Raw genomic sequence first — 15,925 nt, 5'->3', positions numbered from 1 at the left:
TATATACTATATACCTGTAGGTAATCTGCTCCTGTATATAGTATATACCTGTGTGTCATCTCCTTCTGTATATAGTATATACCTGTATGTCATCTCCTGCTGTATGTAGTATGTACCTGTATGTCATCTCCTCTATATAGTATATACCTGTGTGTCATCTCTCCTGTATATAGTATATATCTGTATGTCATCTCCTCCTGTATTAGACCTCGTTCACACGTTATTTGGTCAGTATTTTTACCTCAGTATTTGTAAGCTAAATTGGCAGCCTGATAAATCCCCAGCCAACAGTAAGCCCACCCCCTGGCAGTATAAATTAGCTCACACATACACATAATAGACTGGTCATGTGACTGACAGCTGCCGGATTCCTATATGGTACATTTGTTGCTCTTGTAGTTTGTCAGCTTATTAATCAGATTTTTATTTTTGAAGGATAATACCAGTGTTTTAGGGCGAGTTTCGTCTTTCAAACTGTGTGTTGAGTTGCATGTGGCGACATGCGTGTAGCAACTTTTTGTGTGTCGAGTTGCATGTGACAGGTTAGTGTAGCAAGTTGTGTGCAGCAAGTTTTGCGCATGGCGAGTTTTGCGCGTGGCGAGTTTTATGTGTGGTGCCTTTTGAGTATGTGCAAGTTTTGTGTGAGGCAACTTTTGCATGTGTTGCAACTTTTGTGCATGTGGCAATTTTTCCGTGTGTGCAAGTTTTGCGTGTGGCGAGTTTTCCATGAGGTGAGTTTTGCACATGTGGCGAGTTTTGCATGTGGAGAGTTTTGCGCGTGGCGAGTTTTAAGGGGCGACTTTTGTGTTTCAACTTTTATGTGGCGAGGTTGGTGTATGTGTGGTGAAATGTGCGCTGAGGGTGGTATATGTGTTCGAGCACATGGTAGTGTGTGGCGCATTTTGTGTGTGTGTTCATATCCCCGTGGTGGTGTGGTGATTATCCCATGTCGGGGCTCCACCTTAGCAACTGTATGGTATATATTCTTTGGCGCCATCGCTCTCATTCTTTAAGTCCCCCTTGTTCACATCTGGCAGCTGTTAATTTGCCTCCAACACTTCTCCTTTCATTTTTTCCCCATTATGTAGATAGGGGCAAAATTGTTTGGTGAATTGGAAAGCGCGGGGTTAAAATTTCACCTCACAATATAGCCTATGACGCTCTCGGGGTCCAGACGTGTGACTGTGCAAAATTTTGTGGCTGTAGCTGCGACGGTTCAGATGCCAATCCCGGACATACACACATTCAGCTTTATATATATATATATATATATATATATATATATATATATATATATATATATATATATATATATATATATATATATATATATATATATATATATATATATATATATATATATATATATATATATATATATATGTGTATATAGATGTATAGGTGCGTGTATATGTATATGTATGTGTGTGTATGTATATATATATATATATATATATATATATATATATATATATATATATATATTTTACATATACACGCGCACGCATATACACGCGCACACATATACACGCGCACACATATACACGCGCACATAATTAGTTGGCCCATTTTATACCGACTCCGGCAAATTGGACACAGACTCCACGACTCCGACTCTACAGCCCTGGTTGCATCATAGTCACAAATGCTCTTTTCGACGCTTGATAGGATTTGTATAGTATATGTCCGTTGTAAAGCAAATGACCATTTACTGCATTAACAATGCTGGAAAAGTACATCTAATAATTAGATTATTTTGCATTATAATGGTCTTGTTAAAAGCAAATCTAAAATGTTTTATGTCTTTCATTGCTCACTTTCCTTTACTATTATTTTCTTCTAAGAGCTGCTAGAAAGGCTTGAAAAACATGAAGGAGAAACGGGGAATGGACCAAAATGCACAAAAATGCCGAATGGGGTGGAACAAAATAAAACTAGTTCAGAAAAGGACAGCACCACTGGTGATGGTGGCAAAAGCTTTACTAAGGACCAAGTGGATGGTGTAAAAAGGTATGCAGTTTAATACAATTTATCCCCGTTCTTCAGCCCCTTCCCATCTGACCCATCATTTTTAATTTTTTTTTTGCCTTTCTTCAAGAATCATAACTTTTTTTTTTTCAATGTATCTGGCAAAAAATGAAGCCTTCATATGGCTGAATTGAATTGTAGTTTTGAATGACATAATGTTACCAAATAATGTATTGAAAGATGGGAGGAGTCCAGCTGAGGAGATATGTTGAAAAAAGCATAATTCCATTTTTTTTAAATGGTGTTTAAAGGGAAGGTGCCACAACTTTGTTTTTGTATTAAAAATTATTGTTTATATAAACAATTATTTTTAATACAAAATTATTTATTTTAACTTTAATATCTTTTTTATTATTAATTATTTTTGCAGCCACTGGGCGCCGCCATTTTGCTTTGCAGGAGTGTAAGTGTAGCTGCACGACACTTACACTCTGCAAATACGGCAGCCCTGGGCATAGGACTCAGCAGTCGGCGTCCGACCCCATACCTAGCATTGTGCTGCTCCCTGCTGTGATCTGGCCACGCCCCCTGGGCTGTCTCCACATCACAGCAGAGGCAGGAGGTCGGCGCCATCTTTCCTCAACCCACAGTGTGTGAGCTCCACTAACTGTGACTTGAGAGCTGCGCTGTTATAGGAGGGACAGCTCCAGCTGTCTCCCCTTTCACACTGTCAGCAGCGGCTGTTCCCTGTCCTCTGCTCTGCTGCCTGGTGTGTGGCTGTAATCTCTAGAATCGCTAGAGAGGGTGAAGTGCTGCGGTCTGATGTCCTCAGGAGCTGCAGAGAGGTAACAGAGGGGGGAGGGGGAAAATCTCTGTTGCTCCTGTCCTGCCTCTCACTGCAGCTCCTCACAGGACATCAGACCGTGTATCTATCACTATACTGTGCTGTGCCATGTACCTAATCCTCTCCTCTGTGATACTATGCTGAGCAATGCATCTAATCCTATACTGTGATACTATGCTGAGCCGTGTACCTAATCCTATACTGTGTGATACTGTCTCCTGAGCCATGCATCTAATCCTATACTGTGTGATACTATGCTGAGCCGTGTTTCTAATCCTCTCCTGTGTGCTTTTGTCTGCTGAGCAGTGTATCTAATCCTATCCTGTATGATACTGTCTGCTGTGCTGTGTACCTAATCCTATACTGTGTAATACTGTCTCCTGAGCCATGCATCTAATCCTATACTGTGTGATACTATGCTGAGCCATGAATCTAATCCTATACTGTGTGATACTGTCTGCTGAGCCATGCATCTAATCCTATACTGTGTGATACTATGCTGAGCCGTGTATCTTATCCTATACTGTGTGATACTGTCTGTTGAGCCATGCATCTAATCCTATCCTGTGTGATACTGTCTGCTGAGCCGTGTATCTAATCCTATACTATGTGATACTGTCTGCTGAGCCGTGTATCTAATCCTATCCTGTGTGATACTGTCTGGTGAACCGTGTATCTAATCCTCTCCTATGCACTCCTCTCCCCCCCTGCATATCTTTCCCCATTGCACACACAACTCGATGCGTGCGATAACAGGAGCTGCAGGGATCATGCTGTATTATGGCATTATGTGAGATCTATATGACGGTATTATGTGATCTGTATGGTGGTATTATGCTTGATCAGTATTGCGAGAATTATATGGTGGTATTGTGTGTTATCTATATGGCGGTATTATGTGAGAACTGTATGACAGTATTGTGTGATCTATTTGATAGTATTGTGTGTGATCTATATGGCGGTACTATGTGTGATCTATATGGCAATATTATGTCAGAAAGCCGACCCTTTCTAGGGTGGTTCTGGCTGAGCACCTGCACGCGGGTCTGGGGTAATAGAGGGGGGCAGCATGACCTCCAGTTAGGTGCAGTCAGGGGAAGGCTGGTGAGGCAGCTGAATAGAGGGGTCTCATTTTTATCGTTACTATATGGCTACATTTCCATCCCAGCGTCACCCCGGACTGCGCCTGTCGCCTCCCTTTCACACATCGCCAGGACAGGATCTGAGGAGGGGAATGGGGTCTTTGCATGCAATGTCTGGATCAGAACAGGCCGTCAATCAGCAGAAATGTTTCCTGGATTTCTGTGGAGCAGACAAGCAGTCGGCCCATCCATGTGTAAAAAAGACAGCGTCCATGTACAATCTCTGGCTGCTCCGCACACCGAACAGGGTGCTGTCACCCTGCTCCCTCCACCACATATCTCCCAGAATCCTTGCTGCCTGCCATCCTCGGTTACTGTCTACTTGTCAGTATAAGGCTGCTTTCACACTAGCGTCGGTACGGCCCCGTCGCAGTGCGTCGGGCCGACGTACCGACGCATGCTGTGAAAGAAATGCCCGACGTGGGCAGTGGAAGCAGTCTTACGACGCTTCCGCTGCCCCATTGCAAGGTCCGGGGAGGAGGGGGCGGAGTTTCGGCCGCGCATGCACAGTCGAAAATGGCGGACTCAACGCACAAAAAAAGTTACATGTAACTTTTCTTGTGGCGGCGGTCCGCCAAAACACGTCGCAACCGTCGCACGACGGTTGTGACGTGTGGCAATACGTTGCAATACGTCGGTAATGTTAGTCTATGGGGAAAAATCGCATCCTGCAGATTACTTTGCAGGATGTGTTTTTTTTCTCCTGAACGACGCATTGCGACGTACAGCCAACAACGCTAGTGTGAAAGTAGCCTAAGGCTGCCGTCACACTATCAGTATTTGGTCAGTATTTTACCTCAGTATTTGTAAGCCAAAACCAGGAGCGGGTGATAAATGCAGAAGTGGTCCATATGTTTCTATTATACTCTCCTCTAATTGTTCCACTCCTGGTTTTGGCTTTCAAATACTGATGTAAAATACTGACCAAATACTGATAGTGTGACGGCAGCCTTAGGCTACTTTCACACTAGCGTTAACTGCATTCCGTCACAATGCGTCGTTTTGCCGAAAAAACGCATCCTGCAAAAGTGTTTGCAGGATGTGTTTTTTCACCATTGATTAACATTAAGCGACGCATTGTGACGGATTGCCACACGTCGCACCCGTCGTGCGACGGATGCGGCGTGCAGTGGCGGACCGTCGGGAGCAAAAAAACGCTACATGTAACGTTTTTTGTTCACGACGGTCCGCTTTTTCCGCCCCCACCTCCCCGAACTTCCCCGCATCTCACAATGGGGCAGCGGAGACAACGCTAGCGTCGGGAACGTCGGCCCGACGCACAGCGACGGGCCGAGTCCGACGCTAGTGTGAAAGTAGCCTTAAGGTACCGTCACATTAAGCGACGCTGCAGCGATAGCGACAACGATGCCGATCGCTGCAGCGTCGCTGTTTGATCGCTGGAGAGCTGTCACACAGACCGCTCTCCAGCGACCAACGATGCCGAGGTCCCCGGGTAACCAGGGTAAACATCGGGTTGCTAAGCGCAGGGCCGCGCTTAGTAACCCGATGTTTACCCTGGTTACCAGCGTAAAAGTAAAAAAAACAAACAGTACATGCTCACCTGCGCGCCCCCAGCGTCTGCTTCCTGACACTGACTGAGCTCCGGCCCTAACAGCACAGTGGTGACGTCACCGCTGTGCTTTCACTTTCACTTTAGGGCCGGATCTCAGTCAGAGCAGGAAGCAGACGCTGGGGGCGCGCAGGTGAGCATGTACTGTTTGTTTTTTTTACTTTTACGCTGGTAACCAGGGTAAACATCGGGTTACTAAGCGCGGCCCTGCGCTTAGTAACCCGATGTTTACCCTGGTTACCAGTGTAAAACATCGCTGGTATCGTTGCTTTTGGTGTCAAACACAACGATACACGGCGATCGGACGACCAAATAAAGTTCTGGACTTTATTCAGCGACCAGCGACATCACAGCAGGATCCTGATCGCTGCTGCGTGTCAAACTAAACGATATCGCTAGCGAGGACGCTGCAACGTCACGGATCGCTAGCGATCTCGTTTAGTGTGACGGTACCTTTACTCTGCAGTCACTAACAAAATGGCTGCTCACTGGGTTCCTGAATATCATCCTCTTATACCTTAGCAAACACCCAGAAGGGGAGGAGAGGAGACATCACACACGACAGCAGACTCCGCCCATAATTACTGCAGTGCAGTAATGTGAGCTAGTTGTACACTAGGTTTTTCTGAAATTTCAGCAGCTGCTCCCCCTAGTGTTTAAAAGTGGAAATTCCAAAACTTTTCAAATTATTTTTCATATTTTACTAAATTATAAACAAATGATAATATTTTTTAAGAAAATGTAAACATTAATTCTTTACATTTTTACAATTGCTGTAAAAAAAATTTTTTGATGGCACCTTCCCTTTAAGTTCCAGTAAACGTGACCTTTTAAGAAGGCTTCATAAAAGTACAAGGGATGGCAGTGACAGATGCTTTCAGTAGGCAGGCGACTGCCATGAAAAGTCCCGGGACTGTATTGTGATTGTTGGCTGTGGCAATGGGTGCTTGAACAGATGCCCACATATGTTACAACCATTTAAATTCAGCCTTGAGAGAGTGATGGCAGCATTTTAAAGGGGTACTCCAGGGAGATAAAAAAAATTGTCCCTACCCTCATAAACTATAAAGATGAGATGCTATTACTATCAGCCAGTCTCTGATAATAGCTGTTTCACTGTAGAAAACAGGCCGTGTGGCCATGCCTCTTCTTCTTAGGCTGTTACTCATGGGGATGGGGAGCTGCATACTGGTGTGTGATGTAAGGTCCCAGACAGGAGGGGAAGCAATGAGGAGCAGCTGCTGTCACACTGAATTATAAGTGTTATAAAGATAACACTGGTCAACAGCATTTTTGGTGCCAAAGATATTTCATCGAATTTAGGGTATTTTTGGGGTGCTGATTCTGAATATGTCATCAGTTTTGCCAGATTGGCTCAAGTTTTTGAGATTTTTGGTATCTTATTTATAGCACTTGTTGGTAAATGCGACGCATCATCTCATTAATTTCTTTGGATTAGTACTTGAACTGAGCAGTTCTCAATATAGTTTTGTGTTAATTAGTGTTCTAAAAGTTTGTTCATAGCTTGATTTTTGCACTAACTTTATGTTGTTGTCTGTTTTCCAGTGAAAAGCATGAACTCATCAAGAAGAAGTTGTCTTAACGATCCAGACTCATTCTGTTACATTTGTGGTGAATACACACTGCCAAAACATAGAAGAAACATAACAGACTTCGTAAAAAAAAGTGTATTTTGCCTATTTTGGGGTTATGCTTGGGGACCAAGACAAGTTTTGGGCACCACACATAGTGTGCAAAGCATGTATCGAATTATTACGAAAATGGAGCAAAGGACAAAGAAAAAGCTTCAAATTTGGTGTTCCAATGGTGTGGAGAGAGCCAAAAAATCATCATGATGACTGTTATTTATGGTAAACACAGGTACAGGCACATCTTCACAATGAGGGACAGGCCTTCTTGCAGATTCCATGTTACTCCCATTTTCGTTTCTTATGCTTATTGAATCCTTGCACTTGCACTGCACAGAAATAACAGTCATCATGATGATTTTTTGGCTCTCTCCACACCATTGGAACACCAAATTTGAAGCTTTTTCTTTGTCCTTTGCTCCATTTTCGTAATAATTCGATACATGCTTTGCACACTATGTGTGGTGCCCAAAACTTGTCTTGGTCCCCAAGCATAACCCCAAAATAGGCAAAATACACTTTTTTTACGAAGTCTGTTATGTTTCTTCTATGTTTTGGCAGTGTGTATTCACCACAAATGTAACAGAATGAGTCTGGATCGTTAAGACAACTTCTTCTTGATGAGTTCATGCTTTTCACTGGAAAACAGACAACAACATAAAGTTAGTGCAAAAATCAAGCTATGAACAAACTTTTAGAACACTAATTAACACAAAACTATATTGAGAACTGCTCAGTTCAAGTACTAATCCAAAGAAATTAATGAGATGATGCGTCGCATTTACCAACAAGTGCTATAAATAAGATACCAAAAATGTCAAAAACTTGAGCCAATCTGGCAAAACTGATAGCATATTCAGAATCAGCACCCCAAAAATACCCCAAATTCATTAAAATATTTTGGACACCAGAAAAAAATTTTTTTTTTGTTGACCTGTGTAATAGAACTGCACTGGGCATCTCATCTTTACACTATGTTCCAAATTATTATGCAAAGTGGATTTAAGTGTCATAAAGATTTAATTGTTTTGTTTTTCAAATAAACTCCTGGATGGTATTGTGTCTCAGGGCTCAATGGATCACTGAAATCAATCTTAAACACATGTGATAATTAGTTTTCTAGGTGATTCTAATTAAAGGAAAACTACTTAAAAGGATGTTCCACATTGTTAAGCAGGCCACAGGTTTCAAGCAATATGGGAAAAAAAAGGATCTCTGTGCTGCTGAAAAGCGTTAAATAGTGCAATGCCTTGGACATGGTATGAAAAAATTAGATATTTAACGAAAACTTAACAGTGATCATCATACTATGAAGAGATTTATGACTAAAACAGAGCATAGACAGAGTTCATGCAGATAAAGGCATAATGAGGAAGGTTTCTGCCAGACAAATTCATTGGATTAAGAGAGCAACTGCCAAAATACCATAACAAAGCAGCAAACAGTTATTTGAAGCTGTTGGTGCCTCTGGAGTCCCTCGAACCTCAAGGTGTAGTATCCTTCAAAGGCTTGCTGTGGTGCATAAACCTACTATTTGGCCACCTCTAAACAGTGTTCACAAGCAGAAATGGTTGCAGTGGACCAAGACATACACAAAGACTAATTTTCAAACAGTCTTATTTACTGATGAGTGTCGAGGTGGATGGCCACCATGTCCCAACAAGGCTGCAACGTCAGCAAGGAGGTGAAGGAGTCATGCTTTGGGCCGGAATCATGAGGAAACAGCTGGTAGGGCCCTTTAAGGTTCCTAAGGCTATGTGCACACGTTGCGGATTAGGCTTAGGAATTTCTGGTGCGGATTCTGTCTCTCCTGGCAGAAAACGCACCTGCGTTTTTTTGTGCGGTTTTGCTGCTTTTTTCTTGTGGATTTGCTGCGGTTTTTACCCCTGCGGTTTTCTATAATGGAATGGGTACAAAAACGCTGCAGATTCACAAAAAAGAATTGACATGCTATTTCTTCAAAAACCGCAGCGTTTCCTCAGCGGATTTTCCGCAAAGTGTGCACAGCATTTTTTTTTTTTCATTGATTTACATTGTACTGTAAATCAATTGCGGATCTGCAGCGTTTCTGCTCCTCAAAAAACGCTGTGGATCCGCAGCAAATCCGCAACGTGTGCACATACCCTTAAGGTGTGAAAATGACCTCTGCAAAGTATATAGAGTTTCTGACTGACAACTTTTTTCCATGGTGTAAAAAGCAGAAACGTGCCTTCAGGAGCAAAATCATCTTCATGCATAACAATGCACCATCTCATGCTGCAAAGAATATCTCCCAGTCATTGGCTGCTATGGGCATAAAAGGAGATAAACTCATGGTGTGGCCACCATCTTCCCCTGACCTCAACCCTATAGAGAACCTTTAGAGGATCATCAAACAAAAGATCTATGAGGGTGGGAGGCAGTTCACATCAAAACAGCAGCTCTGGGAGGCTATTCTGACTTCATGCAAAGAAATACAAGCAGAAACTCTCCAAAAACTCACAAGTTCAATGGATGCAAGAATTGTGAAGGTGATATCAAAGAAGGGTTCCTATGTTAACATGTAACTTGGCCTGTTAGGATGTTTTGGAGTTAAATAGCTTTTTTGTTCAGTGAATGTGACCTCCTAATGCTGCAAATTCCACAAGTGAGCATTTTCAGTTCTTTAAAACATATCAAATGTTTAGAAATTCTACCGTGCCTAATAATTTGGAACAGTGCATTTTGAGTTTTTATTCATTTTGGAGATTATACTGTTATCATTGGGAGGTTTCTTCAATAACATTTGATGCATACTCTAATGGGTGATGACTTTTATTAGACAGATTGTCATTTGCACCAACCATTTAGGAGAATCCGAGAAAAATGTAATTTGCATAATAATTTGGAACATGGTGTATAGTTTTATGGGCAGGGACAGAGTACCAGTTTAAGTCGTTATAGAGTTGCCCATTACTCAGACAACCCCATCTCAATTTCTATGTTTTCCCCCCAATAAAATAACACACTCGCCTCCGGTGCAGGTGCGTTACAGTGGTGTCAAAACTGGCTCTCCTGGGGCCCACGTGATATTGTCATCTGATCCCTGGCCCATTGCCAGCCGCTTCACTCTCCTCTCCTATGGATGTAATTGATGTCTGGAAGAAGTGAGAGAGCAGCTGCAGCTCTGACTACTTCCAGATATCTGATTAGTCTGAAGGCAGGGAGAGTGAAGCCAGTACTGACTGGCCACAGGAATGGCATGACATGATAATGTAACGTGAGTCCCAGGAGAGCCAAAACCAACACCGCTGGAAAGGTGCCAGCCCCGGAGAGGAATATGTGTTATTTTATGGGGTGAGGAACATAGGGACTGAGAAAGGGTTGTCCGAGTAGTGGACAACCCTTTTTAAAGGGAATCTGTCACCCCCCCCCCCCCCCCCCCCCCAGGAGTTTGTAACTAAAAGAGCCACCTTGTGCAGCACTAATGCTGTATTCTGACAAGGTGGCTCTTTTAGTTCTTGTTCCTGGCACTACTGAAATAATCGTTTTTGAAATTTGTCCCTCCTACCTTGAAATCGCCAGGGGGGCAGGTCTTTCCCCCCTAACAGAGACGCACCGCAGCCGTCACTCATGGCCTCTGGGCGCCTCCTCCTCTTCCTTCATTAGCGTTCCCGGCGCATGCACTGTAAGTTTTTTTTTCTTTTCGGGCATGCACAGTTGTGCTGCCCTTCGAACTTACAGCGCAGGCGCCGGGGACGCTAATGAAGGAAGAGGAATCGGCGCCCGGCACGCAGAGGCCCTGAGCGATGGCTGTGGTGCGTCTGGATTAGAGGGAAAAGACCCGCCCGCATGGCGATTTCAAGGTAGAAGGGCCAAATTTAAAAAACGATTATTTCAGTAGTGCCAGGAACAAGAACTAAGAGCCACCTTGTCAGAATGCAGCATTAGTGCTGCACAAGGTGGCTCTTTTAAGGTACCGTCACACTCAGCGACGCTGCGGCGATATAGACAACGAGCCGACCTAAACTAGATCGCTGGAGCGTCGCTGTTTAGGTCGCTATAGAGACGTCAAACACCGCAACTCCAGAACGATGCAGGAGCGATCAAGTGACGTAACGGCGACTCACTTCTCGTTCTCGCTGGTTGTTAGCTCCATGTCAAACAGCCGGAGTGGACCGACTGGCTAGCAGGAGACGCTGCGACGCCCCCTATGCTCGTTGCTGGCATCATTGCTTTTGATGTCAAACATGACGATACACGCCGATCTGACGACCAAATAAAGTTCTGGACTTCTAGCTCCGACCAGCGATGGCACAGTGGGATCCAGATCGCTGCTGCGTGTCAAACACAACGAGATCGCTATCCAGGACGCTGCAACGTCACGGATTGTTGTCGTTCTCTTTGCAAAGTTGCTGAGTGTGACGGTACCTTTAGTTAGAAACGCCTGGGGGGGGGGGGTAACAGGTTCCCTTTAAAGAATAGCAATCAGATCTAGTTCCAATAGTTGCTATAAAGGTATGTTCACACAACGTTGTTTTTTTTTTTCAGGTGGTCAAAAAACGTTTTTTAAGAAAGGGGTGCTTCAGTAAACTTTTTTTTTTTCTTAGTGTTTCATGATCGTTTTTGACAGTTTTTCCTGTGGTTTTCGGTTGTCTTTCGTACTGTTGTTTTCTGGACTCTTTTAAATTCCATTCTGCAACAAAGAGTGGTTTTTGAAGCAGAAATCCTGAAAAAAACCTCTCAAGCAGACTCTCCGGTGTTTTTTGGGTAACTTTTGAGCTTTTCCATTAACTTGTATAGTATGGAGTGTCTTCAGAGCGGAAGACACCTGAAAACTGGTCATGTCACTTGTTAACCATTTGGTGTCTCTGGAAGCTATTAAAAAATGCTCCAAAGCGTGAACGTCAATTTTTTTTTTTTAATTTTTTTTTACATGGACACAGTTATGTTGATTCTTTTCAGTGTTTTGTTAGCTTATGTGAACATAGCCGACACCTGACCTCTATGGGGTAGGCTCACTTCCTGAGCTGGCTACATACACCCATGTGTGAAATGCAGGTCACACGTCAGTAAGCAGTTGGACAAGTAAATGAGCAGGATGTAAAGAATTTGTAAAATGTAGGTCCCCCGGCAGAGCTTAATATAGTAATTAAAATGGTGGTAATTGCAACCAAAAAATATAATTTAGATTCAACATTTTTAGATTTAGGAGGCAAAGTTGTCAAAGTATGGTATTTTTTTAAAGGGAATCTGTCAGCAAGATATTGCTTACTAGCCTATTTATATGGACATGTGTGTTCCTCTGTTACTGAGAAATCAGCATTTGAATTCCTGTGCAAGGAGGTGGAGGACCAGAAGCCTCCATCACTCCAGCTCTATTCCCTGCCCAGTGCGCCACCTCCTGCTGTTAGTCTGACAGCCTCTGTGCTGATGGCAAAAATGCTATTAGTCAAGCATGAGGAGTAGGTGCTGGGCGGAGAATAGAGCTGTAGTGACTGAGGCTTCAGATATACAGCCTCATTTGCATATCAATTCCTATGTTGATTTCTCAGTAACTGAGGAATGGTCTGGCCTTGTTATGGCATTGCTGGACTTTCTGACAATCCTACACAGAATTAAGGTGCACATGCAGGAAGGTATTCCCTATCCACAGGTTAGAGGATAGCTTTCATTTCTTCATCATATTTTTATAATGGGACTATGTTTTTTCCAATGTTGTGCTCTGTATAATGAGCCTCTGCTGAAGATCCCATAGTGTTCACTTCTGGGCACAGAGAGGTTTTGGAGTCCATAGAACATTGTTTGTACTAGTGGAACTTTCCTGTCCTGCCATACACTGATAACCCATAGAGGAGTATAGTGTAATACTACAGTCCCCCCTGAGGTGGCGCTGCAGAGAATTTGAACATGTACCACATTTGAGCCCAGATTACAGCTGGTTGCTGTGGGTGCCAGCAGGATCAGCCTATTAACAAGGGAATATTGTAACAAGTGGAGGACCGCTTTAATAGCTGTATTTGGATTACACAGAAGTGATTTTCAGTGACACCTTAAAGGATTCTTCCCATAGGGTAGAGGATAGCTTACTGATTGTCCTATCACTGGGACGTAGAGTGGACATGCGCATGCTCACCCTCTGCTTCATTCACTGCCTATGGGATTTTTGTAGAAAGTGAGTTACAGTACTTAACCATGTACGGCAGAGGTCGAGCATGTGCATCTCTGCTCCAGGTACCAGTGATCAGATAGATGCGCATACTCTACCACCACTCCATTCAATGTGTATTGCTGGAGAAAGTAGAAAACAGTGCTTGGCCTTGTCCTATAAACAGTGCATGGCGTGGAGGTCGGTCATGTTCACCTTTACTCCATTGGAGATGGGAACCAGGCTCCGCACACCGCCATGTTCCAGAGTCCTGTTCTCAGGATCGCTCTTGGCTCCAGAGGTCAGACCCCACAGATCTGGGGAATAACGGACTATTTGGGGAGTACCCCTGAATTGCTGTAAGCTGATGTCTCTTGGCGATCACACATCTCTTCAGATGTCTCCTTATAGAGCGTGATGGTGAATCCTGTCCTGGCAGAGTGTGGGAGCATGTCCTGTAGGCCTCTTTCAGTATCGATCACTGCCTTGCTGCCATCTTTTATCAGAAAAGCCTGCAGATCTATCCTTGGTTTCTCATGTGTTCTGCTTATGTTTCTTTTGCAGGATAAAGTGCTGTAAGACATATTATGAGGTACTGGGAGTGAGTAACGATGCAGGAGAGGAGGACTTGAAGAAAGCCTATCGGAAACTTGCCCTTAAGTTTCATCCAGATAAAAATCATGCTCCTGGAGCCACGGATGCATTTAAGAGTAAGTGCGGCTGGTTTGTCAGCCTGCATGTTCCTCATCATCTAATCACCTGATCAGTTTTCCGAGAGCCTGCAATGCAGAGCCACCGTACAATCATCAAATGCTCCCTCACAGCAGGATCTGAAAATGAATGCTTCAAGGGCTAGCTGGGTGTTTCCCATTCTTCTAGGAATCGTGCATGCCTCCTCTATAGACGCATGCTAACACACTGCTATTCCTGAGCGTCTGCCATGCAGGATATGTCCGCTTCCATGCTACCCACAGGCTGATTACATCTATTGCTTATTGTATACAGTCCATGTAGATAGAATGCCCCACCTAGAGCTGCTTAGCTCACCGATTAGCTGTCAAACTGTTGCTTTGACTTTAGCGCTACAGCCAATGCCACACACCAGAAGCAGTGTCAAGACTTGCCGGTGTACTCGAGGAAGAGGAGTACAGCACAGTTTTGCTTTGTAATCACCTACAGCCAGAGATTAACTTCATGAAAGGGAACAAAAACCTTTAAAGCTGCCAAACACATTACATTAATGTTGGTCAAATACACTTAATGTGTATTGGAAAGGTCCAAACTCTTCAATGGCTGATTTAAAAGTGAAAAAGGATTGTGCATGTTCAACTTCAACACGCCTGAAATCTTTGTTCTTACAGGAGATCCGCCACCTGCCATATCAGGATGAGGAATGGCAGGAATAGTAACCTGCAGCCACCCTTATTCAGTGTGTGTGCACCAGTATTTTATGTAAAAGTACTCTGTACTGTAATTGTCTAGTTACCATGTAGCAGAGGAATATAGACGCCATACTATGTACTGTAATTGTAAATGTGTAGCCTCTATGCAAGTGCTGCTTATTGCACCGATTTCTGCTTTTATTTGCGTACCGGACTGCCTCTTATGTGCTCCACAGTAACGTGTGACTTTGTAGGGGACTACTCCAATTACTTAGTGCTCTATTTTTCTCAGAGATTGGAAATGCATATGCAGTACTAGGCAATCCAGAGAAACGCAAGCAATATGACCTAACGGGAAGTGATGAGCATGTACACAGCAACCACAGAAATGGTGGGTCTGACTACCACCGAGGATTCGAAGCCGATATAACTCCAGAAGATCTGTTTAACATGTTCTTTGGGGGAGGCTTCCCATCAGGTATGTTTGACATAAAGGGGTGGTCCGAAACAAATATTGATTTTCATCCTAAATGTCTCTCTATTTACCGTATTTTTCAGACTTTAAGACACACTGGACCATAAGACGCACCTAGGTTTTAGAGGAGGAAATTAGGGGAAAAAAAATTTGAAGCAAAAATTGTGGTCAATTCTGTACTTAATATCCCCTATCCTGGTATATATGGTCCCCTCATCCCCATCCTGATACACATGGCCCCTTTATCCCCGTATGCATGGCCTCCTCATCCCTATTCTGATGTGCATGGCACCGTCATCCCTATCCTGGTAGGAATGGTTCCCCTCATCCCTATCCTGGCAGGAATGATCGGTCATCCCTATCCTGGTGTGCAGGGCCCCCCATCCCTATCCTGGTGTGCAGGGCCCCCCATCCCTATCCTGGTGTGCAGGGCCCCCCATCCCTATCCTGGTGTGCAGGGCCCCCCATCCCTATCCTGGTGTGCAGGGCCCCCCATCCCTATCCTGGTGTGCAGGGCCCCCCATCCCTATCCTGGTGTGCAGGGCCCCCCATCCCTATCCTGGTGTGCAGGGCCCCCATCCCTATCCTGGTGTACAGGGCCCCCCATATCCCTATCCTGGCAGGCAGGGTCCCCCATATCCCTATCCTGGCAGGGCCCCCCATATCCCTATCCTGGCAGGAATGATTGCTTTCATCCCTATATTAGTATTCATGGCCCCATCCCTATCCTGGTATGCAGGGCCCCCCATCTCGTCCTGGTATGCAGGGCCCCCATCCCATCAGCACAGC

General features: G+C 44.1%; 1 protein-coding gene across 1 annotated transcript in view; it reads left to right on the top strand.

Annotated features, from left to right (window-relative positions):
- Positions 1 to 15,925, top strand: part of DNAJB14 (DnaJ heat shock protein family (Hsp40) member B14) — a 66,168-nt gene that overhangs the window by 30,547 nt on the left and 19,696 nt on the right. The window contains exons 2-4 of the mRNA XM_077277780.1: positions 1,845 to 2,010; positions 13,844 to 13,989; positions 14,954 to 15,139. Of these exons, the coding sequence (XP_077133895.1) occupies positions 1,845 to 2,010; positions 13,844 to 13,989; positions 14,954 to 15,139 (498 nt within the window). The remainder of the gene's footprint in view (positions 1 to 1,844; positions 2,011 to 13,843; positions 13,990 to 14,953; positions 15,140 to 15,925) is intronic.

This window comes from Ranitomeya variabilis, chromosome 1, assembly GCF_051348905.1.
Source record: "Ranitomeya variabilis isolate aRanVar5 chromosome 1, aRanVar5.hap1, whole genome shotgun sequence".
Taxonomy (NCBI): domain Eukaryota; kingdom Metazoa; phylum Chordata; class Amphibia; order Anura; family Dendrobatidae; genus Ranitomeya; species Ranitomeya variabilis.
Note: the sequence above shows the minus strand (reverse complement) of the source record. Positions and strands in the feature narration are given on the sequence as shown.